General features: G+C 38.4%; 1 protein-coding gene across 1 annotated transcript in view; it reads left to right on the forward strand.

Moving 5' to 3' along the window:
* The window catches only part of CTR9 (CTR9 homolog, Paf1/RNA polymerase II complex component), a 48,098-nt gene extending 24,478 nt beyond the window's left edge, over positions 1-23,620 (forward strand). Inside the window, exons 7-24 of the mRNA XM_007956724.1 lie at positions 9,576-9,683; positions 9,798-10,034; positions 10,273-10,362; positions 10,481-10,609; positions 10,706-10,889; positions 13,580-13,668; positions 14,719-14,904; positions 14,987-15,074; positions 15,259-15,407; positions 16,839-16,955; positions 17,110-17,255; positions 18,470-18,541; positions 19,045-19,180; positions 19,313-19,459; positions 19,882-20,039; positions 21,166-21,262; positions 21,469-21,581; positions 23,200-23,620. Coding sequence (XP_007954915.1) covers positions 9,576-9,683; positions 9,798-10,034; positions 10,273-10,362; positions 10,481-10,609; positions 10,706-10,889; positions 13,580-13,668; positions 14,719-14,904; positions 14,987-15,074; positions 15,259-15,407; positions 16,839-16,955; positions 17,110-17,255; positions 18,470-18,541; positions 19,045-19,180; positions 19,313-19,459; positions 19,882-20,039; positions 21,166-21,262; positions 21,469-21,581; positions 23,200-23,620 — 2,667 coding nt within the window. The remainder of the gene's footprint in view (positions 1-9,575; positions 9,684-9,797; positions 10,035-10,272; positions 10,363-10,480; positions 10,610-10,705; positions 10,890-13,579; positions 13,669-14,718; positions 14,905-14,986; positions 15,075-15,258; positions 15,408-16,838; positions 16,956-17,109; positions 17,256-18,469; positions 18,542-19,044; positions 19,181-19,312; positions 19,460-19,881; positions 20,040-21,165; positions 21,263-21,468; positions 21,582-23,199) is intronic.
* Positions 23,621-24,430: the final 810 nt, after the last annotated feature.

Below are 24,430 nucleotides of genomic sequence, written 5' to 3' on the forward strand. Positions count from 1 at the left end.
TTGCTACTCAACCAAAGTAGGAGGTGGAACAATGTTTTATGTAGTATGTTATGCCAAATGAGCTTGATGTCCCCTGCAACTATGGTCCCAAGCCCGCAGGTTCAACTACTCGGTCATCTGGGTAGCTGGCTGTGCCCAAGCAGTGACCACAACCTTCCCCTTGTCAACTCTACTATATACCTGGGAATTCTGATCGTTCACATAAACTTATTGAATGTAAAACAAGCTCTTAAAAAAAAAAATTATAAGGGGATATGTTCATTTGCTTATTCATTCACTTATTTATTTACTCTTTATATTCTACACAGCACTGTGATAGTGTGTGGAAATCCATAAGACGTGATTTCTGCATTTAAGGAGTTCAGTTCATAGAAAACACAGATATGTAAACAAATGTAAATGTAAAAATAACGATCTCTACCCAAGTATGGTAAAGAATTAAGAGACGACGTGGTTAAGGAAAGTTTTCATGGACATGGGAAAACTTTGATCTAGGTTTTTAGAAACAAGGGAGTTATTAGGTAGTTGAACAGATGGGTAAAGGCATAGCTAAAAAACAAACTCACTGCCATCAAGTCAATTCTGACTCCTAGTGACCCCATTGGGTTTCCAAGGCTGTAAATCTTTCTGTGGAGCAGCTGGTGGGTTTGAACCACTGACCTTCTGGTTAGCAGCCAAATGCCTTATTCATTACACTACCAGGGTTCCTTCAGGTAAAGGCATAGATCTGTGAAATAATAAGAGGATATTGTGTGGTGGGGCTAGATAGTAGATGATACATTGGATCCAGATAATGGGGCACTTACGAAGCATTAAGGAGTTTTGACAATTATGTTGTGAACAAGGAGCCATTGAAGTTTTTGTAGTTTTACATGCTGGTCATGATATATTTTTTAAATTGCCATTAATTCTATAGAAGCAATGATACTTAAATTTCTTAAGATACTAAATCCTTGATATTCTGGTTACCTAGTGCTGCTCTAACAGAATATACCACAAATGGGATGGCTTAAACAAACAGGAGTTTATTCTCTTACAGTTCCGGAGGCTAGAAGTCCGAGTTCAGAGTGCCAGGCTCTAGGGGCTGTGTGAAAGCCCCTCAACCTTGGGCTGCAGCTCTGCCTCTTGCTCCTGGCCCACTGAAGCTAGAGGAATCTCTTCACTCAGGCAGCTACTGGCTGCTGAGGTTAACAAGCCCAAGGTCAACAAATAAAATGGCACAGTACTGATGTTACCAGACCACATGGCAGGCCATTAATTGAAGTCCATTGTAAGTCCCAAGGTCGGCAGAGCATGGCAGGCTGCTGAACAACGGCACGGCTACACGTAGAGTTCAAACATGCTATAAGCTAGAGACGATTCCCAAAGCTGTTTCTTATATACAGGAAGCAGACCACATACCCAAAGCAGCTACTCAGCTGCTTGTGGTAGATCCCACCATGGAGTCTCATCATGGCGAGTAACTATCACCAGCTTCCCAGCCATTCAGCCAGGCCCAGCCAAGTTGACACAAAAACATAACCACCACACTTGAGAAAGTTTTTATACAAAAACCATGAAACTTTAATCTTCCATGTAAAAAAAAAAACAAAACATCAGGTAGAGTCCAACTCATAGCAAACCTATAGACAGCATAGAACTGCCCTGTAGGATTTCCAGTCTTTTTTAACTTTTTATTGTGATTTGGGTGAAATTTTACAAAGCAGATTTGTTTTCCACTCAACAGTTCATACACATCTTGTTTGTAACACTGATTATAATCCCCAGAATTGGTATCGGTGCCCTTCCCTGCCTGCCTGTGGTTACCCGTTCCCTGTGTCTTTCTTACCTATGCATCCCTGCCTCCTTACCTTTCTCCCTGTGTAAATGTTGCCCTTCTAATGTCCCATGGTTGATTGTTGTAAGGAGTACATTTCACTGGTTTAATTGTTCAGCTCATAGGCCTATCTGTTGTTTGGCTGAGAGTTAAGCCATGGGAGTGAGTCCAGCCTGAAAGGTGGCTAGGGGCCATAGCCTTGGGGTTTTCACCAGTTTTCATCTGACCAGTATTCCTATTATTTTTTATGTTTTTCAATGTTGTTGCACATTTTTCTCCCACTCTATCCAGGATCTCCAATTTTGATCCCTTTCCAAGTAGTCGGCATTGGTAGGTAGCCAGGCACCATCTCATTCTTCTGGCCTCAGGGTCATGTAGGCTTAGGTTCCCTTGGACTGTTCTCATGTCTCTGATTTTCCTCACACTGTTTTGCTCCAGACAAGGAAAGAGCAATAGTTGTCACTTAGATGGCTGCTTGAAAGCTTTTAAGACCTCAGTTGCCACTTACAAAATCAGGATGTAGAACAATGCTTTTATGAACTGTGTTGTGCCAGTTGAGCTTAGTGTCCCCTACAGCTGTGTTCCCAAGTGTGTAGGCCCAGCACTTCACACCCCCAAGGATGTAATCTTTACAGACTACCACATCTTTCTCCTGTGGAGTGGCTAATGGGTTCCAGCTGCTGACCTTTCAGTTAGCAGCTAAGTGCATAACCACTGTACCACCACCAGCACTCTTTCTTGCAGGTCAAAACCAGGCACTTAATTGTACCAAAAACTTTAATTTAATAGTATTTTAGGTAAAAGTTCACAAAACTGCATCAGTCCTTATTAATAATAGCTCCTATGTACTGTTATTGTTGTTGTTAGTATGTACTGAGCGCTTACTAAATGCCAAGCACTGTTAAAAATGTATTACATGTATTTATGTACTTTTATAATCTTCACAACAATGAGGGAGGTAGGTGATATTATCCCCGTTTTGTGGATGAGTAAATTAATACAGGGTTAATAGCCTAAGGTCCCCCAGCTATTGAGTATGATACTTTACTTCCTCTGGCTATAAAAGCATACTCCTCTTTCATAATGAGTTATTGATTAAACTTTAAGACTACAACTATTACAGTACTAAGCATCAGCTCTTCAGGGAGGAGGTAGAAATGTATTTTATAGGTAAAGTAGGCAATAGTTTTTAAAATGAAAGTTACACAGGTTAGTGTGGTTTTCACTGGAAACAAAGACTCATTCTAAATATTTGTGCCCATATCTAATAATAATAAAATGTGTTGTGACAGTTTTTGAGAACTAAATGAAAATTACTCAGTTTTCAGTGTTTACCCTTCTACTAGTTACTTCCACTGCTGAAGATTAAGATTTATTGTATGAAGAAAATGATTAGTATATACAGAACCTCTGAAATTGGATAAGTGAAATATATAAGTCAAGCCAGTCAGTTTGAGTGTTATTGAACACTTGATCTGTGCTCCAGCACTGTGCCAGGTGATGTGCCATTATCTTGGACCAAATATATAATAAGTCTTTAAAATTTACAAAATATCTTTAGATATTTACAGAGGTTTGAGGTTTTTCTCAATTTATCATCACAGCAGCCCTGGGAGGTAGACATGATATTTATAGTTCTCTTTCTGTAAATGAGAAAATTGAGGCTCAACAATGTTAGCACAATTTGCCTAAATTCACTCAGCTAACAGATGGTAAAGTTAAGATGAGATCTTTAGTTCACTGCCCATCTCACACTACTTTGCTACCCCTACAGAAGAAATTTAGCTGGAAGAAAGAGTATTATTAATTAACATCCCAGACATTTCAGTAATCAAGTGGTACATTGGGTTTAGGGATGGGAACTGTAATCACTCATGGAGTAATGAGCACACACTTACCTCCAGAAGCAGCTGAGAATTGAGCTAGATAGGGTATGGGTTTGATTGGCCTCTTGATTAGGAAAGAGAAGAACCCAGAATGCAGAGTAGATTGAGGACAAAAGCTGTGGGAGAGGAAACTGAAATTTTGTGAAAGAGGATTTTGAAATAGAAGCTGTTTCTTTTTAATCTTTAATACTTTATGTAAATGTTAAATTTCAAATAAAAATATTTAATTTCCTAAAGGATTTGTCATAAATTATGGAGTAGGAAAATCAAAGACTCCATAGTAAAACAAACACAGCATTTGACCCTTACCCTCACCCTAGTGAATAATACATAAATCTAGCTAGTTAAACATAGTTAAAAATGTAGAATTCTAATCACCTGATTTTAATTCAGGCATCATCACTGGATATTTATGTGGCTTTGGGCAAATAACTTAATTTCCTTAAATATTTTTAATTTCCTTGTTTGAAAAACAGATTTAGGATTTGAGGAGTGGTAGTTAACAAAGACCACTACTTGTCTATCAGTTTGTCTTACTGTGGTGACTTGTGTGTTGCTATGAGGCTGGAAGCTAAGCCACCAGTATTTTAAATATCAGCAGAGTCACCCATGTTGGACAGATTTCAGCAGAGCTTCCAGACCAAGCCAGACTTGGAAAAATGACAGGACCATCAACTTCTGAAGAAATTAGCCACTGAAAACTGTATGAATAGCAGTGAAACACTGTCTGATCTATCATTGGAAAACTTTATGAATAGCAGTGGACTATGTCTGATACGGTGCTAGAAGGTAAGCTGCCTCCTCAAAGTAGAGTCGGCCTTAATGACATGGATGGAATAAAACTTTCAGGACCTTCACATACCGATGGGGCATGACTCAAAATGGGAAGAAACAGCTGCAAATATTCATTAATAATTGGAATGTGCAATGTGTGAAGTATGAGTCGAAAATTAGAAGTTGTCAAAAATGAAATGTAAACATAAAGTCAATACCGTAGGCATTAGTGAGCTAAAATGGACAGGTATTGTCCATTTTGAATCAGACAATTATGCGATCTACTATGCCAACCAAAAACACCAAACTCATTGCGGTTGAGTTGATTTTGACTCATAGCAACCCCTCCTTAGGTTTCTGAGGTGATAGCACTTCAGAAGTAGATTGCCCAGCCTTCCTTCCAAGGAGTGACTGGTGGGTTTGAACTGCAGCCTTCTGGTTAGCTGTCAAAATGCCTTAGGCACTATGCCACCAGAGCTCTCTCTACTATGCCAGGAATGACGAAGAGGAGTGGTATGGCATTCATCATCACAAAGAATGTTTCAAGATCTATCCTGAAGTACAGTGCTGTCAATAATAGGATAATATCCATGCACCTACAAGGAAGACCAGTTAATAGAACTATTATTCAAATTGATGCACCAACCACTAAAGCCAAAGATGAAGAAATTGACCAAACATGCAATCAAGATGTATTAATAATTACTGGTGATTGGATTGCAAAAGTTGGAAATGAAGAAGCATCAGTAGTTGAAAAATATGGCAGAAATGACAACAGAGATTGCATGATAGAATTTGCAAGACCAACAATTTATTCATTGCAAGTACCTTCTTTCAACAACATAAATGGCAACTATACATGTGGACCTCACCAAATGGAATACATAGGAATCAAATTGACTACATCAGTGGAAAAAGGCCATGGAGAAGCCTAATATCATCCATCAAAACAAGGCCAGGATCTCACTGTAGAACAGACCATGAGTTGCTCCTTTGCAAGTTCAAGTTGAAACTGAAGAAAGTTAAAATAAGTCCATGAGAGCCAAAATACAACCTTGATTATCTCCCACCTGAATTTAGAGATCATTTGAAGAGTAGATTTGATGCATTGACCACCAGTGACCAAAGACCAGATGAGTTATGGAATGACATCAAGAACATCGTAAATGAAGAAGCAAAAGGTCATTAAAAAAAAAAAAAAAGGAAAGGAAGAAAAGACTAAAATGGATGTCAGAAGAGACTCTGAAACTTGCTCTTGAATGGAGAGTAGCTAAAGTGGATAGAAGAAATGATGAAATAAATGAGCTAAACAGAAAATTTCATTGGGCAGCTTGAGGAGACAAAGTATTATAATGTAATGTGCAAAGACCTGGAATTAGAAAACCAAAAGGGAAGGACTCACTCAGAATTCCTCAAACTGAAAGAATTGAAGGAAAACTCAAGCCTTGGATTGCAATATTGAAGGATTCTGTGTGCAAAATATTAAATATTGCAGGAAATATCAAAGGAAGGTGGAAGGAATACACAGAGTCACTGTACCAGAAAGAATTGGTAGACTTTCAGCATTTTCAGGAGTAGCAAATGATCAAGAACCAATGGTACTGAAGGAAGAAGTCCAAGTTGCACTGAGGGAATTGGCAAAAAACAAGGCTTCAGGAATTGGCGGAACACCTATTGAGATGTTTCAACAAACGGATGCAGTGCTGGAGGCACTTACTCATTTATGCCAAGAAATCTGGGAGGTAGCTATCTGGCAAGACTGACTGAAGAGATCCCTATTTGTGCCCAGTCCAACAGAATGTGGAAATTATCAAACAACATCATTAATATCACACACAAATAAAATTTTGCTGAAGATAATTAAAAAATGGTTATAGCAGTATATTGACAGGGAATGTCCTGAAATTCTAGCTGGATTCAGAAGAGGAGGTGGGAGAAGGGATATATATCATTGCTGATATCGAATGGGTCTTGGCTGAAAGAAAAGAATACCTGTGTTTTATTGACCGTTCAAAGGCATTTGACAGTGTGGATCATAACAAATTATGGATAACATTCCGAAGAATGGGAATTCTAGAACAACTGTGTTCTGGAGGGACCTGTACATAGGCTAAGAGGCTGTCATTTGAACAGAACAAGGGAATAGTGCATGGTTTTAAATCAGGAAGGGTGTACATCAGGATTGTAGCTTTTCACCGTAATTATTTAATCTTTATGCTAAGCAAATAATCCGAGAAGCTGGACTATATGAAGAAGAACATGCCATCAGGATTGGAGGAAGATTCATTAATAACCTGTGATATGCAGATAACACAACCTTACTTGCTGAAAGTGAAGATCACTTGAAGCACTTACTGATGAAGACCAGAGGTTACAGTCTTTAGTATGCCTCAACATAAAGAAAATGAAAATCCTCACAACTGGGCCAATAAACCACATAACAATAAATGGAGAAAAGATTGAAGTTGTCAAAGATTTCATTTTACTTGGATCCACAATCAACACCCAGTATCAGTCAAGAAATCAGATACTCTATTGCAGTGGGAAAATCTTCTGCAAAAGACCTCTTTAAAATATGAATGGGTAAAGAGATTACTTTGAAGACTAAGGTGCACCTAACCCAAGCCATGGTATTTTCATTCGCCTCATAGCACATAAAAACTTGACAGTAAATAAGGAAGACAGGAAGAACTGATGCCTTTGAATTGTGTTGGTGACAAATACTGAAAATAACATAAACTGCAAGAAGAACAAATAAATCTGTCCTGGAGGAAGTGCAACCAGAATGCTCCTTATGAACAAGAACAGCCAAAATTCGTCTCACCTACTTTGGTCATGTTCTCAGAAGGGACCAGTCCCTGGACAAGGATATCATGCTTGGTAAAATAGAGGGGCAGTGAAAAAGAGGAAAACCCTCAGTGACATAGATTGACAGTGGTTGGTACAATGGGCTCAAGCAGAGCAGGGGTTGTAAGGATGGTGAAAGACTGAGCAGTGTTTCGTTCTGTTGTGCATAGGGTCGCTGTGAGTCAGAGCCAACCTGGCGGCACCTAGCAGCAGTTAACAAAGGCGGCACTCAAGCTCTGGTAGCGTAGTGCCTAAGGTACTTGACTGCTAACCAGAAGGCTGGTGGTTCAGACCCACCAGCCACTCCTCAAAAGGAAGGCAATCTACTTCTGTAGTGATACTGCCTCGGAAATCCAAGGAGGGTCACTGTGACTTGGGTCCGAGTCAGTGGCAAGCAACAACAACAAAAGGTGGTGTAGAGGTTAAAAGCATTTGGCTGCTAACCAAAAAGTGGGCAGTTTGAACCCACCAGTTACTCCACAGAAGAAAGATGAGACAATCTGCTTCCGTAAAGATTTGCAGCTTTGGAAACCCTTTGGGGCAATTCTGCTCTGTCCTTTAAGGTCACTTATGAGTTGGAATTGATTTGATGACACTGGGTTTCGTTAACAAAGCTCTACTTCAGACCATCTTTCTAATCAAATGAATAACATACATTTCTATGCTCTGATAGCATACTGCCTAAGGCACTTGACTGCTAACCAGACAGCTGGCGGTTCAAATCCACCAGCCACTCCCTGGAAGGAAGGTTGGGCAATCTACTTCCGTAGTGACACTGCCTTGGAAACCCAAGGAGGGGTTGCTATGAGTCGGGTCTGACTCAACAGCACATAACAACAACAACAACAGAATCTGTGTAGGAGATCTGGATGTGGAACAAAACTCAAAAATTATAAAAATTTAAGGAAAAAAAAAAAGTCTGATAGAGCCTGGTGAAACCCCTGAGACTATGGCCCCTAGCTGCCCATCAGGTCTGGAACTGAACTCACTCCTGTGGCTTCTAGCCAAATGAAAGACCAGCATATGGGTAGATAGATTCCTTGGAGAGATCAATCATGGGAGAACAGAAGGACAGTGTATGTACAGGAAGACTGCTTTGGGGGGGTGGGCAGGAGTGCATGGGAGGGAAGGACACAGGGAAGAAAGAGGTAACTATAGGGAGGAAGTGTGAAGAGAGCTATTACATCGTGGGAAGTAGCGGTCAATGTCATGAGACAAAATGTGTATCAGCTGCTGTATGGAAAATGAATTTGCTCTGTAAACTCTCACCCAAATCACAATAAAAATTAAAATTAAAAAAAAAAAAAAGTTTTTTCCTACCCCTAATGCATTAACTCTGACTTTGAGATTCTTGGGCAGTAAACTGGATAATCCAAATTGAAGTAAGGTCTCATGGGAAGCTCATGACTCAGATTTACATAGATCCGAATTAAACCGCAAATGTTGAAATTTTACGTATACATAAAACTTCTCTAAAAAAAATAAAGTGTATTAAAAGTAAATTGATTAAAAAGTGAAAACCCAAGCACTGGCACTTGTTACCTGATATAATAGAGCATTTCCTTTGGAGTCAGGAAAAAAACAATACAGATTCCATCTTTTCCAGCTTAGACACACACACTATACACTTCTCTAAGCATCAGTTTCCTTATCAGTAAAATGGTAATAAAGATTCTTCATGAAGAGTTCTTGGTGAAGATTAGAACAAATACAAGTACCATATTGTAACTGATACCATTACTCTTAAGGGATTTAACCTCTTTTAGTTTCACTCTTCTTGTCATGAAAATAGGGCTAATACCTCAAAGAATTGTGGGGATTAAATGAAATAATATATACAATGGGTAGCTGTTCAGTAGTCAGCAAATACTAGTTCCCATTTCTCCTGAATTTTATCAGCAAGAGTAATAAAGAATTACTATTTGTAACTCTAGGAGCTCTGGTAGCATAGTGCCAAGGCACTTGACTGCTAACCAGAAGGCTGGCGGTTCAAACCCACCAGCCACTCCTCGGAAGGAAGATGGGGCAGTCTACTTCCATAGTGATACTGCCTCGGAAACCCAAGGAGGGGTCACTATGAGTCGGGTCCGACTCGACAGCACACAACAACAACGACAATTTGTAATTCTAGAGAATGCTTTTATTTGTTCAGTAAGTGAAATTTGAGGAAGCCTTACAAGATAACTTTTATGATTGAGACTGTTAGAGTTTTGTGAGTTCACTCAATTGATTTTCTGATCTTTATTGCTCAGGATTATAGTAAAGTCCAGCACTTGGCTCTCCATGCATTCCATAATACAGAAGTGGAGGCTATGCAGGCAGAAAGTTGCTATCAGCTGGCTAGATCATTCCACGTTCAGGTAAGATAATTTTATAACTTCTTTAAATATCTGATTCTTTTTAATTTATAATTCTTCAAATCTTTCAAAAACTTTTGCTCATATTATTGGCCTTGTTTTATCTTCATATTTTAGGAGGATTATGACCAAGCTTTCCAGTACTACTATCAAGCCACACAGTTTGCCTCATCCTCTTTTGTATTGCCATTTTTTGGTTTGGGACAAATGTATATTTATCGAGGTGATAAAGAAAATGCATCTCAGTGCTTTGAGAAAGTTCTGAAAGCTTATCCTAATAATTACGAAACTATGAAAATTCTTGGCTCTCTCTATGCTGCCTCAGAAGATCAAGAGAAACGAGATATTGCTAAGGTACATTTTTTAAAACTCTTAGGTATTTTCTGTTAGCTGTTCCTAACTGTAACCTAGACTCACTCTTATGCATTCCTCATTTCTTCTTGTTGCTAGTAGAGATATGATAGAAATAGCTTTGTTAGCTGCTTGTTCCGTTTTTAAATAACATTGACTTATTAAATAATGTTGTCAACTACTTTTTGCTTTGACAGCTTATAGTTAGAATGCTTTAACTTAATGATTTATTTTATCCCAGGGCCACTTGAAGAAGGTCACAGAACAGTACCCTGACGATGTGGAAGCTTGGATTGAATTGGCACAAATCTTAGAACAGACTGATATACAGGTACTTCATAATTTAGTTATTACCTGTCATCTCCTACCTAATGGGTTTTTTTAAACATGATGTAGTGTTTCTCTTTCGTTTTCTCTTATACTTTATTCTGTCCACCCTGAAAATACAGGGTGCCCTTTCAGCCTACGGAACAGCAACAAGAATCCTTCAGGAGAAGGTACAGGCCGACGTTCCCCCGGAGATTCTGAATAATGTGGGTGCTCTCCATTTTAGACTTGGGAACCTAGGGGAAGCAAAGGTAGGACAATACAAATGTTCCTTTCTTTTATACTTTATCAAATTGAATGTGCCTTTTTTAGACTTCATGTTTTAACTACAATTTTCTTTCTCATAGAAATATTTTTTGGCATCATTGGATCGTGCAAAGGCAGAAGCTGAACATGATGAACATTATTACAATGCTATTTCTGTTACAACATCATACAATTTAGCCAGGCTGTATGAGGCGATGTGTGAATTCCATGAAGCAGAAAAACTATATAAAAACATCTTACGGGAACATCCTAATTACGTTGACTGTAAGAATTTTAAATTTTGTATTATGTAGTAATATTCCTACAATAGCAGCTAAAATTTAACCTGACAGATCTTTATTAGAACCAGCAGTGAAAAATTTCTGAAGGTTCTGATGTCCCTATTTCTTCAAGGCAGATTTGTAGCCTACAAAAAAAGATACAACTTCACTTATGTTTAAGCTAGAAGCTAAAACAAATAACTAAAAGCCAGACTATATTTCATATAACTCAACTTCCATCAAGTCAATTCAAACTCTGACCCTATAGGACAGAGTAGAACTGCCTCATAGGGTTTCCGAGGCTGTAATTCTTCACAGAAGCGGATTGCCTGATGTTTCTCCTGTGGAGCAGCTGTGGGTTCAAACCATCGATCTTTTGGTTAGCAGGCAAGTGCTTAACCACTGTGCCACCAGGGCTCCTAATATTTCCTATTGTGGTGACATATTTCTGGAGAAAATACCAGCTTACATTTGTACAGCATTTTATTATTATTAAAGTGGAAAAATCAAGGTTAGAATTATTTATTTATTTATTTATTTTTAACTTTTTGTTGTGATTTGGGTGAAATTTTACAAAGCAGATTCATTTTACATTCAACAGTTTATACACATTTTATTTTGTGACACTGTTTACATTCCCTGCAGTGAAACAGCTCTCCTACTTCCTTCCTGTGGTTACACTTTCCCTTTGTCTTTCTTGTCTATGCATTCCTGCCTTTCTCCCTATGCATATGCTGCTCTTCTGATCTCTCGTGATTGTTCTAAGGAGTGCATCTCCCTGGTGTAAGTGTTCAGTTCATAGGCCTGTCTGTTGTTTGGCTGAGAGTTAAGCCATGAAGTGAGTTCAATTCCAGGCCCAAAGGGTGACTTGGGGCCATTGTCTCAGGGATTTCACCAGTCTCTATCAAGCCTGGTCTTTTTTATGATTTTGAGTTTTGTTCCACATTTTTCTGCCACTCTATCCAAGATCTCCAGTTTTGATCCCTTTCTGAGTAGTTGGCTTTGGTAGCCAGGCACCATCTAGTTCTGGTCTCAGGTTCATATGTTGTTGTTGTTATATGCCATCGAGTTGGGCCCGACTCAGAGCAACCCCTCCTTGGGTTTCCGAGGCAGTATCTTGATGGAAGTAGATTGTCCAACCTTCCTTCTGAGGAGTGGCTGTTGGGTTTGAACCACCAGCCTTTTGGTTAGCAGTCAAGTGCCTTAGGCACTATGCTACCAGAGCTCCCCAGGTTCATATAGGCTGAGGTTTTCATGGTCCATTAGTCCATTGGACTGTTTCCATATGTCTTTGATTTTCTTCACTTCTCTTTGCTCTGGACAAGGAGAGACCAATAGTAGTCACTTAGATGGCTGCTTGCAAGCTTTTAAGAGCCCAGTCACTACTCTTCAAAGTAAGATGTAGAACAATATTTTTGTATACCATGATTTGCCGGTTGAATTTGATGTCCTCTATGACCATGGTCTCTGGCCCCCAGGCCCAGTGACTCATTCCCTCAAGGTGCTTAGCTATGGCTATTAAGTTATGCTAACATTTCCTTCTGCATATGACGTATTTATAGCATATGGCACAAAAAGAAATGTAAGAATATCGTCTGCCAAACCTGTGTATGGTCATGGGTATATTCCCATTTGCCTAGCCATGCCCAGTCATCTTGACTATCTGCCTATGTTTCCACCCATAGGTAAGTGTTTGCCATTTTAGATAATTCAGTATTATATATGCAATAGTATTTGCCTTTATTGTCTGTACCTCCTGTGTACCTCTCAGTATCTTCCTTTTCACTTACTCTCTAAACCTTATGAGATTGTTATATTGATGTTTGATATTTTCACCTGTGGAACTCTTTAATCATTGTATAAATGTATTAACCAGAAATAATTGTTTCAAAAGTATGACTTTAAAATTATGATCCTTTAGGACCAGGTTTGGGAGTTCTGGTGGCATAGTACATAAGGCATTTGACAGCTAACCAGAAGGCTGGTAGGTTCGGAAGGAAGATTGGGCAATCTACTTGTGTAGTGATACCGCTTCGGAAACCCAAGGAGGTGTCGCTATGAGTCAGATCCGACTTGATGGCAGTGAGTTTGGTTTTTTTATTTTAGGACCAGGTTTGCTAGTCTGATAGAGCCTGATGGAACCACTGAGACTGTGGCCCCTAGCTGCCCTTCAGGTCTGGAATTTAACCCACTTCTGTGGTTTCCAGACAAACAGAAGACAGGCATATGAACTGAACATTTACATTAGGTAGATACACTCCTTGGAGAGAACAATCATGGGAGAATAGAAAGGCTTTGTATGTTGAGGTGGGCAGGGGTGCATGGGAGGGAAGGACACAGGGAAGAGGGGAACTGTTACATTGTGATAAATTGCAGTCAGTGTCATGAGACAAAGTGTATGGGAGCTACTGTATGGAAAGTGAATTTGCTCTGTAAACTTTCACCCAAATCACAATTTTAAAAATAAAGCAAACTGAATACTCATAAGAACAAATGTTTATTATCTTCATGCAGTAAGCCAGGAGTTTAGATTGATGATACACAGTTAGCATAGGATTTGAACACAGAAATGATTTTTTTTTTTGGTTAAGTTGGTAAAATGAAGTCACTGATGTTGGTAAGGCAAGTAAATAAACAAATTATGATCCTTTATAGCTATTTTAAATATAGAAAACTTTTAAATGTATGTTGCAGGCTATTTGCGCCTAGGAGCGATGGCCAGAGACAAAGGAAACTTTTATGAGGCTTCAGATTGGTTTAAGGAAGCTCTTCAGATTAATCAGGTTGGTAATACTAGCTCTTAGGTTTGAAAAATAATTATGTTTACTTTTCCTTCCCAGTAAATCAGTTTTTCCTTTTAATGACTATCACTTTTCTAATAATCTTGGCATCTCTCCATTTTCCTGTTTTGTTTTTTCATCTACTTGTTAAAAATATTAAAGAGGTATATAGTAGGTTGTGCTATCATGTAACAAATAAGGAACATATTTTTTACATAAATCTTATACTCCCATCCTGCTCCTCATTTCTTCTCCCTTTCCCCACACGGTTTCTTCACCTGCACTTCCACACATGTGGCTCACATATCTTTTTCTCTCTCTAGTTTACCTGACTTAGGATTTAGTTTAGTCTCACATGAGAAAAGTTAATAGAAGCAGAGTGTTGTAGCATTTGGATTGGAACTGTAGAATTCATCAAAACTTTTTGATTGTGGCCCAGAGTAGGAATAAATTTCACATCACAGCCTAGTACACATGGACATGTGTTTATACAAAAAACTGAAATGAAAATTTTACGGATCATTATTTGCTCTTACCTTGTGCATGCAGCATACTGATGGTCTTACTTTCCTCCATTCTGTTGCATTTTTTATGCTCATAACTGCACACTAAATTGACTTTACAACTCACTAATGGGTCTCACCTGTCAGTTTGAAAAAACTTGTAGCTTGTAGATCTCTTCAATTAATTGCAGTTAGCTAGTGTGGAGGGGTCGCTATGAGTCGGGGCCAACTCGACGACAAAACAACAACAACAACAAGAAGTGTGGAAAGAGAAGAGTCCTGGTGGTATAATAGTAAAAGCACTTACCTGCTAACTGAGAGGTTGGTGGTTTGAACCATCCAGCTATTCCACAGAGAAAGATGAGGCAGTCTGCTTCCATAAAGATTGACAGCCTTGGAAACCCTTCTGTTTTGTCTTAACAGCGTCACTATGAGCCAGAATCCACTTGACAGATGGGTTTGGTTTTTTCAGTTATTATGGGAAGAGAACTGATATCTCTCAATCCAGATCACAGGTTTTGCTTCTTTATATCCCCAATGTGTATTTTAGGATCATCCAGATGCTTGGTCTTTGATTGGTAATCTTCATTTGGCTAAACAAGAATGGGGCCCAGGTCAGAAGAAATTTGAGAGGATATTAAAACAACCATCCACACAGAGTGACACTTATTCTATGCTGGCCCTTGGCAACGTGTGGCTCCAGACTTTGCATCAGCCCACCCGAGACCGAGAAAAAGTAATTTCCTCATCTTTTTAAACAAAACTGATACTCTGCATTCTTGTTTGAATTTTTTTATTGAAAGTGTTTCTTTTTATAGGAAAAGCGTCATCAAGATCGTGCTTTGGCCATCTATAAACAAGTACTCAGGAATGATGCAAAGAATCTGTATGCTGCCAATGGCATAGGTGATCATAAGGCTTGGATACCTGTAACAATTTGTGAAATTAGTGCTTTTGGGGAAATGTTTGTATATTAGAATTTCTTTGCAAGTATGATAAATAACAGTTGTCTTAAAACAGGACTTTCAGTTATTTTTCTGACTGGTTACAACTAGAAAATTCTTAAATGTGAACCTTTTTATAACTTTAGGAGCTGTGTTGGCCCACAAAGGGTATTTCCGTGAAGCTCGTGATGTATTTGCCCAAGTAAGAGAAGCAACAGCAGACATCAGTGATGTGTGGTTGAACTTAGCACACATCTATGTGGAACAAAAGCAATATATCAGTGCTGTTCAGATGGTAATGTCTTTCAGGATCTTTTCACATAATGTTCATTGTTGAGCAGCTGTTTTCTTAATCATTCTGACCCTGTCATGAGCATGGCACTAGCTACATGCTATTTCTTATATGGTGTCTATTCTGAGGTTTATAGTCACACAGTGTTAAGGCCTGACTTGGTATCCAGACAGAGGTTTGTTTCTTGGCCCCACTGCTAATAGCATGCCTTAGGCAGAGGACATTCTCTTCAAGCCTCAGTTTCCCTATCTGTAAAATGGAGCTAACTGTACTTTAATCTCACAGAATTTTGTGAGGATCAGTATGCAAAGTACTTGGCACTAATGAGCTTAGCATACTGGTAATTACTCAGTAAATTGTAGGATTGTTTTGCCCTCTTTATTTCTCAAATGAGATAACTGAATTTCAGAAAGATCAAGTAACTAATTTTAAAAATAAGAAAGCTTCATGAAGATAGGGTTTCATGACTGGAGAATTTTAATTTTGATCTGCCTATCATCTTTGTAGAGTGTGTCAGCTTGAAATAAAAGAGTCATAGTCAGTATTTATGGCATGCAGTAAAAGGACACTTAGGCTCTGTAGAAAACACTATGGTAGTCAGAAAGAACAACCTGCTTACAAAAGGTAGAAAAAGAAAGAATAGTCCAGAAGGAAATGGTTGACCTATTTTCTAAGAAAGTAGAATATTGATTCTCATCAGTATTCAGAGTATTGGGAAGACACTAATTATAGCGACTCACAGAACTCAACTTGCCTGTGGTGGTCTCAGTGGCTATGTTTTTGAGGTGGGCCTTGAAAGATAATGTTGCCTTTTGTGAATTCAAAGTAAATCACTAGGGATGTTCAGGGAAAATGTATCTAATCATCTTCCCTAAAAAAGTTCTTGCCCATGACAAGACATATTCCATGGTCAAAAAGTGGTATATTCATGTCAAAATTAGCACTGCCATTCCTGTATTGGCTTTACTAAGAAATTAACCAAAACCATAAGACAGATCATGCTCAATGCCAATCGATTCTACAAAATACTAGAGAAGAGTGGTAGAGTATAACCCAAAAGGAGCAGGTATAAGACTTAAAAAGTAGCCAATAAGCCAGTGTTAGAGAATGTTGCTAAAGATAGTTTGAAAAAGACTTTCAACCTGTTTACCCTTTCAGTATTGTTAGAAAATCAGTACTCTGAAGAAGCCTAAATTTCAAACACAGAAACTGTTTCTGAGTATGCAGTTTTTCACACAATCAGATATTTATGTTGTGAAAATGTATTCTGATGAATGTCAAAATTACTTATCCAGTTAGTCTCTGAAATTAACTAGTCATTGAAAGGGTAAAATACCTTTTCATAGAGCTTTAAAATATCTTACAAATTTGCTGCAAAATAAAAATACTGTTTAATCTCAGTTGTATTTTAATTAACATATTCCTTTTTTATAGTATGAAAACTGTCTCAGAAAATTCTATAAACACCAGAACACTGAAGTTGTACTCTATTTGGCCCGGGCTCTCTTTAAGTGCGGCAAGTTACAGGAATGCAAGCAGACTTTGCTGAAGGTAAAAGAACTCACTGTTCAAACCAATTCCCTGCAGCACTATATTTTTTTATTCTTTTTTTATGCATGTTCACATATCTGTTAAAACTGTATTTGACTAAACTCCTTTGCATGTCATTAGATTATATAAAATATTTGCTGTTTTCTGTTTACAGGCTAGACATGTGGCACCCAGCGATACAGTTCTTATGTTTAATGTGGCCTTGGTGCTGCAAAGATTAGCTACCTCTGTCCTGAAAGATGAAAAAAGTAATTTGAAGGAAGTACTTAATGCTGTGAAAGAACTGGAGCTTGCACATAGGTAAAGATTGTGTAGAAACAGCCTTTGAGATACTGTGTTTCTTTAAACCTTGTGTTTCAAAAACTGCTGAAAATCACTTCCCTCAAAAGGTAATTTTATTAGTATCATTCTACCCATATTTTAGCAAAGCAAACAGCTGCCACCAGTTGGCCCCAAACTATTGCAAGAACCTGCCAAATTTGCTCTGGTAGCATAGTGCCTAAGGCACTTGACTGCTAACCAGGAGGCTGGCAGTTCAAACCCACCAGCCACTCCTCAGAAGGAAGGTTGGGCAACCTACTTCCGTAGTGATAACACCTCAGAAACCCAAGGAGGGGTCATTACGAGTCAGGTCCAACAGCACATAACAACAACAACAGCCTAACCCCTAGAAGTGTGTAACTTTGCAAGCTTGCCCTAGATTTCTCACTGACAGTAATATGATCCACCATTTTACACATTTGAAATATTTAGACTTCACTTAGGTTATCTTAGTTTTACTTGTTAACACCAGTGTTTTTTCGAAGTTGTTAATTACTCACCAAAACAGTTGAGGGTTTGAACCCACCCAGAGGCTCCTCCCAAGTGTTGGTGATCTGCTTCCAAAAGTTCACAGCCTTGAAAACCATGTGGAGCAGTTCTACTCTGTACACATGGGGTCATCATGAGTCAGAATCTACTGGACAGCAGCTAAAAACAACTTGCATTGAGCATAGGATTAAGGCCTTACCTCTTAATTACTCATTTATTTAATTAAATAAATCATTTAGTATAAAAAATATTTAACCTTATAATGTTTATTAGGTAATTAAGTATGTGGTAAGGTTTGTTTAATCTTACTTGAATTGTTGATTAAACATTTTGTATTTTGTCTGGTAGATTGTAAGTGCTTTCACGGACTAGGCTGCCTCTCATGCTAACGTATTTAGTAAATTAAGTGTTTAGTATTTGTTGCTTAGTTAATTTTTGATTGTTTTTTGTTTTCTTTTTGGTTTACTGGTAATGTTAAATATAACTTTGCTTGTTTTAATAAGCTTGTCTTTATTAAATATGGTTTATCGATGACATTCTAACCGTAAATTGCATATATAATTTTCCTATTGAGTTGCTGGTCCTTTGTGCATTAAATACATTCATGTGAGTTAGCTGGTACTTTTATAGAACAGATTGAAACATCTAATGGGCCTTATTGCATGAGAAACTTCTTAAGCATTTTATTTTCTTATTCCATTTAGATACTTCAGTTACTTGAGTAAAGTGGGAGATAAAATGAGATTTGATTTGGCCCTTGCTGCTACAGAAGCCAGGTAATGTTACTGTTTGTAGAAGGTGACTTTGTGTGAGATATGGACAGTGATATTGCCATAGGCTAGGAGAGTGACTATAGTGAACAGGGGTCAGTCTTTCACACCTCTTCTCTAGGGGACTCCCAGCATACACCAAGGTTTTTCTTGGGGTTCTCTTTTAGAAACTGTAACAAAATTGATTTAGTACAAACACTTAAGTTGTGTGGGAAAATGCTTTCCAGTCTATTTCAGATAGGTCACCAGAATTGAGATAAAAATCATGGTTCTTTGAATCATGTCTGAAGATTAGGTTGGAAATTATTATTACTACTTTAGCTGGCTTTTGGAAGGACAGTGTGGAAACTTAACATAGTTGCTAGTATCAGTTTATGGTAACTAAGTTAACTTTGCTAATAGGTATCTGCTAATAATCCAGCTTCTAGGGAAAACAGATGTTCTGAGTTTTTGAACAAAGTATGCAGTACTAACTGCATTCATGTTTCTCTAAATCTGAAATGGCCTAGACAATGCTCTGACTTGCTGAGTCAGGCCCAGTACCACGTGGCCCGGGCACGCAAACAAGATGAAGAAGAACGGGAACTGCGGGCCAAACAAGAGCAAGAAAAAGAGCTTTTGAGGCAGAAACTTCTTAAAGAACAGGTATCTGTTGTATTTTCTAGTTATGCTAGAAGTAAAGAATTGTGTGCATACATACACTTTGTATGTTAACAAAGAATCTTTCTGCTAAGACATTCTGATGGAGTTTTTTTCCTACCTTTTTTATCCTCATAGGAAGAGAAACGTCTCCGAGAAAAGGAAGAGCAGAAGAAACTTTTGGAACAACGGGCCCAGTATGTAGAAAAGACAAAAAATATTCTCATGTTTACTGGTGAGACTGAAGCAACAAAAGAGAAGAAAAGAGGTGGTGGTGGTGGACGGGTAAGATGAGTCCTGGGGACATCATTTCTGATCCTTTGGCTTTCAGAGGTAAAGGTAATTGGTTAAACTCACTCAAGTCCTTGGCATTGACTTCCTCCTTTGCTAAGAGACAGTTTTCCAACAGAGAAAATAATTTAAACAGCATTTAGTATTCAGAAATGCATTCCAGTGCTAGCTTAAGTACATTTTACCCATAGTGACGTCTTAAATAGTTGATGATTTTTGCAAAGTTTTAATCAGTTGAGACATTAATCCCTATTAGAAGTCTTACGTGCCTAGCCAAGCACTTCTTTCATGTAACTTAGTAAAAGATACTTTGTTTGTAAAATGACTCATAGGATGTGATTTTCTGTACACCTTAGCGTTCAAGCAATATTCACTCCACCAGCCAGGAAATAATTGTTGTTTTGTTTGGATTTTAGCGTTCTAAGAAGGGAGGAGAATTTGATGAATTTGTCAATGATGACACTGATGATGACCTGCCTATGTCCAAAAAGAAGAAGAGGAGGAAGGGCAGTGGTAGTGAACAAGAAGGCGAAGACGAGGAGAGTGGTGAGAGAAAGAAGAAAAAGAGGAGAAGGTATTACTATCATTAATGTGTTTTAAATAATCTTTTAAGAGGCAAAAGATCTTTTGCCTTCTGAGTCTATGTTTAAACATTTGAGAACACTTAGTACTCACTTGATTTTCCCAGACATCAAAATCTTGTGTGCCCTCCGCTGCAATCTTAAGATAAACCTTATTATAAAACCCCTGAGTACTTGGAATCTCCACTGCTTTCCTTCTGAGAGCTACTGGTCATAATTGCCTTTCTTGAGTCTTTAAAGTATAATTAATACTTAACTGGAGAATGTGTGGGATTTAGGAGAGAACCTGTATTTGTGTCCACATTAATTGCATGTGCAGTCTTAGAAAAAAATCACCAAGCTTAGTTTCTTTTTCCATAAAATGGAGATTATGGTCCCCACCTCATGGTTTTGCTGTGTGTATAAAATGTGAACGTATATGAATGAGCACCTTTTAGATCACCCAGTGCCATCTACTGTTAAGATCAAGGAAGGGGTTCCTTGCCCATATCACCTGGAGGTGCCCTCTAGGCTGTCCTGTTGAACACACTTCTAGCTCTCAGCTGACTGTACTGGGAAAGAGGTTGGTGAACTCATTCCAATACAGGCCTGTGAAATTGAAGCTGTGACGAGGACATTAGTTGTAGGCCTGGAATAAGTAGTTAGGAAGGAAGAAAGAGGAGAAGAAAGATGTTGAGGCCTGGGACCTGGGTCTTTTTCCAACATCCTCTGTCACTCCACCTATGTGTAAGATGCAAGCTTAGATTAATAAAAGTGACTAAAGTAGTCAACAAGATTCATGGTTCATGGTCTTTGGACCATGTGCAATCATGTGCAACAAGAATAAGCTTTGGCCTTTGCCCTTAGACAGTGCGACACACCGATTAGGGTATTCAGAAAGAGTAATGTTTTGATGGTGAAGTGTTGTTCTTGTTGTTATGTGCCATTGAGTCAGACCTGACTCACAGCGACCCCTTCTTAGATTTCTGAGGAGTGGCTGGTGGGTTTGAACCACTAGCCTTCTGGTTAACAGTCAGGTGCCTTACATTACGCTACCAGAGTTCCTTGATGGTGCAGTAGTCTTAGACTTTATAGGCATGAGTGAATCTTGACAAACTCTTTTGGTGTTCACTATTTAAGACCTACAAAAGGAGAAGAAGGATCTGATGATGAGGAAACAGAAAATGGCCCAAAACCGAAAAAGCGCCGTCCACCAAAAGCAGAGAAGAAAAAGGCTGTAAGTTCATAGTACTCCATTTTTCTCTTCCCCTGTAGACATAAAAGAATACATTTTTTTTCTCTAGCAGCTTCCTTATATACCAATGCTTGTTTTCAAAGTTAATTGGTTGCTGTTTGATTCTATCACTGTAATGCTAACCCAATTTAAAAAAGATGTTCTAATGCATAAGTCTTGAATAATCTATTATGTTTGACATTCTTTAGCCCAAGCCAGAACGTCTGCCTCCTTCAATGAAGGGAAAAATAAAATCCAAAGCCATAATATCATCAAGTGATGATTCTTCAGATGAGGATAAACTTAAAATTGCTGATGAAGGGTAGGAATTTTTCCCTTGGTAAATTACTTTCTTCTGATGATATGGGTAAATCAAATGTGATTGTTAACCAGCTTTTCTGGTAGGGGTAAAAATACTTAAAATAGATTTTTAGAAACTGGTGGAGAAAATAGATAGCTGGGGATAGTTACTGTCCCAAAATGTCCTCTCTCCAGCTCCATGGAATCTTACAGCTGGACGAAACCTTCGGAGGTGTCTCATTCTAAGCCTGTCATTTTTGTCCTACTACGTGCTTACCCCTTAAAGAAGAAAACCTATTTGAAATCTCATTTCTTCATGGTTATTAGCTGAAATTTCCTGCATGACATTCTCCTAAATGAAATACATAATTTGGCTGCACTACCTTTGTAGTCCCAGATTCCTATCTGATAAGTCTAGGATGGTGGAGGGACCCAGAACAGTAGCAGATCCAAGGATAGATACAAAGTGACTTCACAATTTCGAAAGTATGTATTAACAGGGATGGTAATAGCCAAGGGAAGCAGCCTCCTCTTCCAGGCTGGGAAAGGGCTAATTATTCAGAGTCTACAGCCAAGTGAAATGCTGTGCTTCACCTTTGTTACTCTTAGCTTTTTTGTGAAAATAAATGTATCTCTTACTCTTCATAATTTATAAATGAGATTGGGAAATGCTCCATTCTGATAAAAGGTGCCTGATAGAAATCAGTGAAAGTTATCCATCATTTTAATACTGTCTTATTGCTAAAGTGTGTTGGTTTTTTTCCCCCTTTTTAATTTTTATATATATATATATTTTTTTTGTTGTTGTTGTTGTTGTTGTTGTTATTGTTGTTTTTGGAAACATATGCAGCAGAAGGTACACTAATTCACCAGTTTCTGCGTGTATAGTGCAGTGACATTGATTCCATTCTTTGAGTTTTGCAGCCATTCTCACCTTCCTCCTCTAAGTTGTTCCTCCCCTATTGACAACTCACTACCCCCAAACTTCTGTCTAATCTTTCAAGCTGTTGTTGTCAAATTGATCCCATATAGACAGATTTTAAAGGACCATAATTCCCAAGGCAGTCGTTCTTTACTAGTTAAGCTAAACTATTGTTTGGTTTTAAGAATACTTCAAGGACTATTTTTGGTTTGAGGTTCAGCAGTTAGAGCAGTGATTTCAGGGGTTCATCCAGTCTCCATATCTCAAGATAATGTGGAGTCCATGAGAATTTGCAATTCTGTTGGGCATTTTTCCCCTTTAGATCAAAATTCTTGTACAGAATCTTTGCTCAAAATGTTCAGTAATGTTAACAGAGCACCCTCCATTTCTTCTGGTTTCATGGCAGAGGCAGAGTTGTTCATAGAAGCAATTAGCCACACATTCTATTTCCTCATTTTAATCCTGATTCTTTTTTTCTCTCTTGTTCCAGAGGAATAGAGACCAATTGTTGTACCTTGTTTACATTTTTCATTATGAAATATTTCACACTTACAGAGAAGTACACAAAAAACAAATATTACAAAATGAACACTTGTGTAAACACCAGCTAGGTCAAGAAATAGAGCATTAAGGGTCCTTATTTTTTAAAAGCACACACTCAGCTTGTCAGGGACCCAGTTGGCCAAAATCCTGTCTAACCTGTGCTTGTCCTTGCTAGACATCCCAGGAACAGCAACAGCGACTCAGACGAGGGTGAACGGCGGAAGAAACATGCTTCATCAGAGAGTGATTCCGATGAGAACCAGAACAAGTCTGGCAGCGAGACCGGCAGTCCGCGGAGGCCCCGCAGACATCAGTCGGATGAAGATTCAGACAGTGACCAGCCATCCAGGAAGAGAAGACCCTCGGGTTCGGAACAGTCTGATAATGAGTCTGTGCAGTCAGGAAGAAGCCGCTCAGGAGGATCTGAGAACGACTCTCACCCAGCTTCTCCAAGCGCTGAATCAGATCGAGATTCCGAGAGAGGATCTGATAATGAGGGCTCCGTCAGGGGCTCAGGAAATGAGTCGGAGCCAGAGGGATCCAACAATGAGGCCTCAGACCGGGGCTCAGAACATGGGTCAGATGATAGCGACTAGGTTTTGTTTCATAACTAAGCTTCATCTCTGGAGGAAAGTTTTTTAATATATGAAAGCTGTGATAAAAATGTTTCAGATGTTTAGTCAAACAGTTGTGAAATTTTTCCTAAGACAATTTCTTTTTTCTATCTGTTTATATATTATTGAGCCCCAGGAGACATTTCCTGTGCTAGAATCCCATCTTTGACTGTCTTATACAAATGAGACTTCATTGTGGTACAGTTCCACCTATCATATGTGAAAACTGCAGTAAAACAGACCCAGATGCTAAATCATTCCTACAGTGAGGTTTACCTGAAACTGTGGCAGATGTCTCATTCTCTTTGTATGTTAAGCAGCATACTATTCTGGTTTTTATTCTGATTTTTACCAAGTGGTACAAGAAACTTGGTATTAATAATAATGTCTTTGTTCCATTTTGGGTATAGATTGAGAATGTTTTTATTTTCTGGAGGAAGAAGTATCTACTATATCATTGCACCAAAGTACAAATGAGAAGACGGTTTTCTTTAATAGTTAATGCTGCAGCCATGCAGATAAAATCAAAAGTACACAATTTGTTAGGTTGAATAAGGTGTGGAAAAATGTTTTTCTGTTAGTAGAATGCAAAGACCTACCTAAGCCACATAATAAAATTCCTTTGCCAACTTTCATGGGTAACTCTGTCCTTTTTTTTTTTTTTCCTTAAGATACATTTGTATATAAAAATTGAGTGTGAGTAAACTCTAAATCTTTGGAAGAACTGTATTTGGCCAGAGGTTATTTACTCAAGACTTGTCATTGTTTGTGGATTTTGGGTTTTTTTTTTTT

The sequence above is a fragment of the Orycteropus afer genome, unplaced genomic scaffold, assembly GCF_000298275.1.
Source record: "Orycteropus afer afer isolate SDZICR_OR568_19922 unplaced genomic scaffold, OryAfe1.0 scaffold00014, whole genome shotgun sequence".
NCBI classification, from domain to species: Eukaryota; Metazoa; Chordata; class Mammalia; order Tubulidentata; family Orycteropodidae; genus Orycteropus; species Orycteropus afer.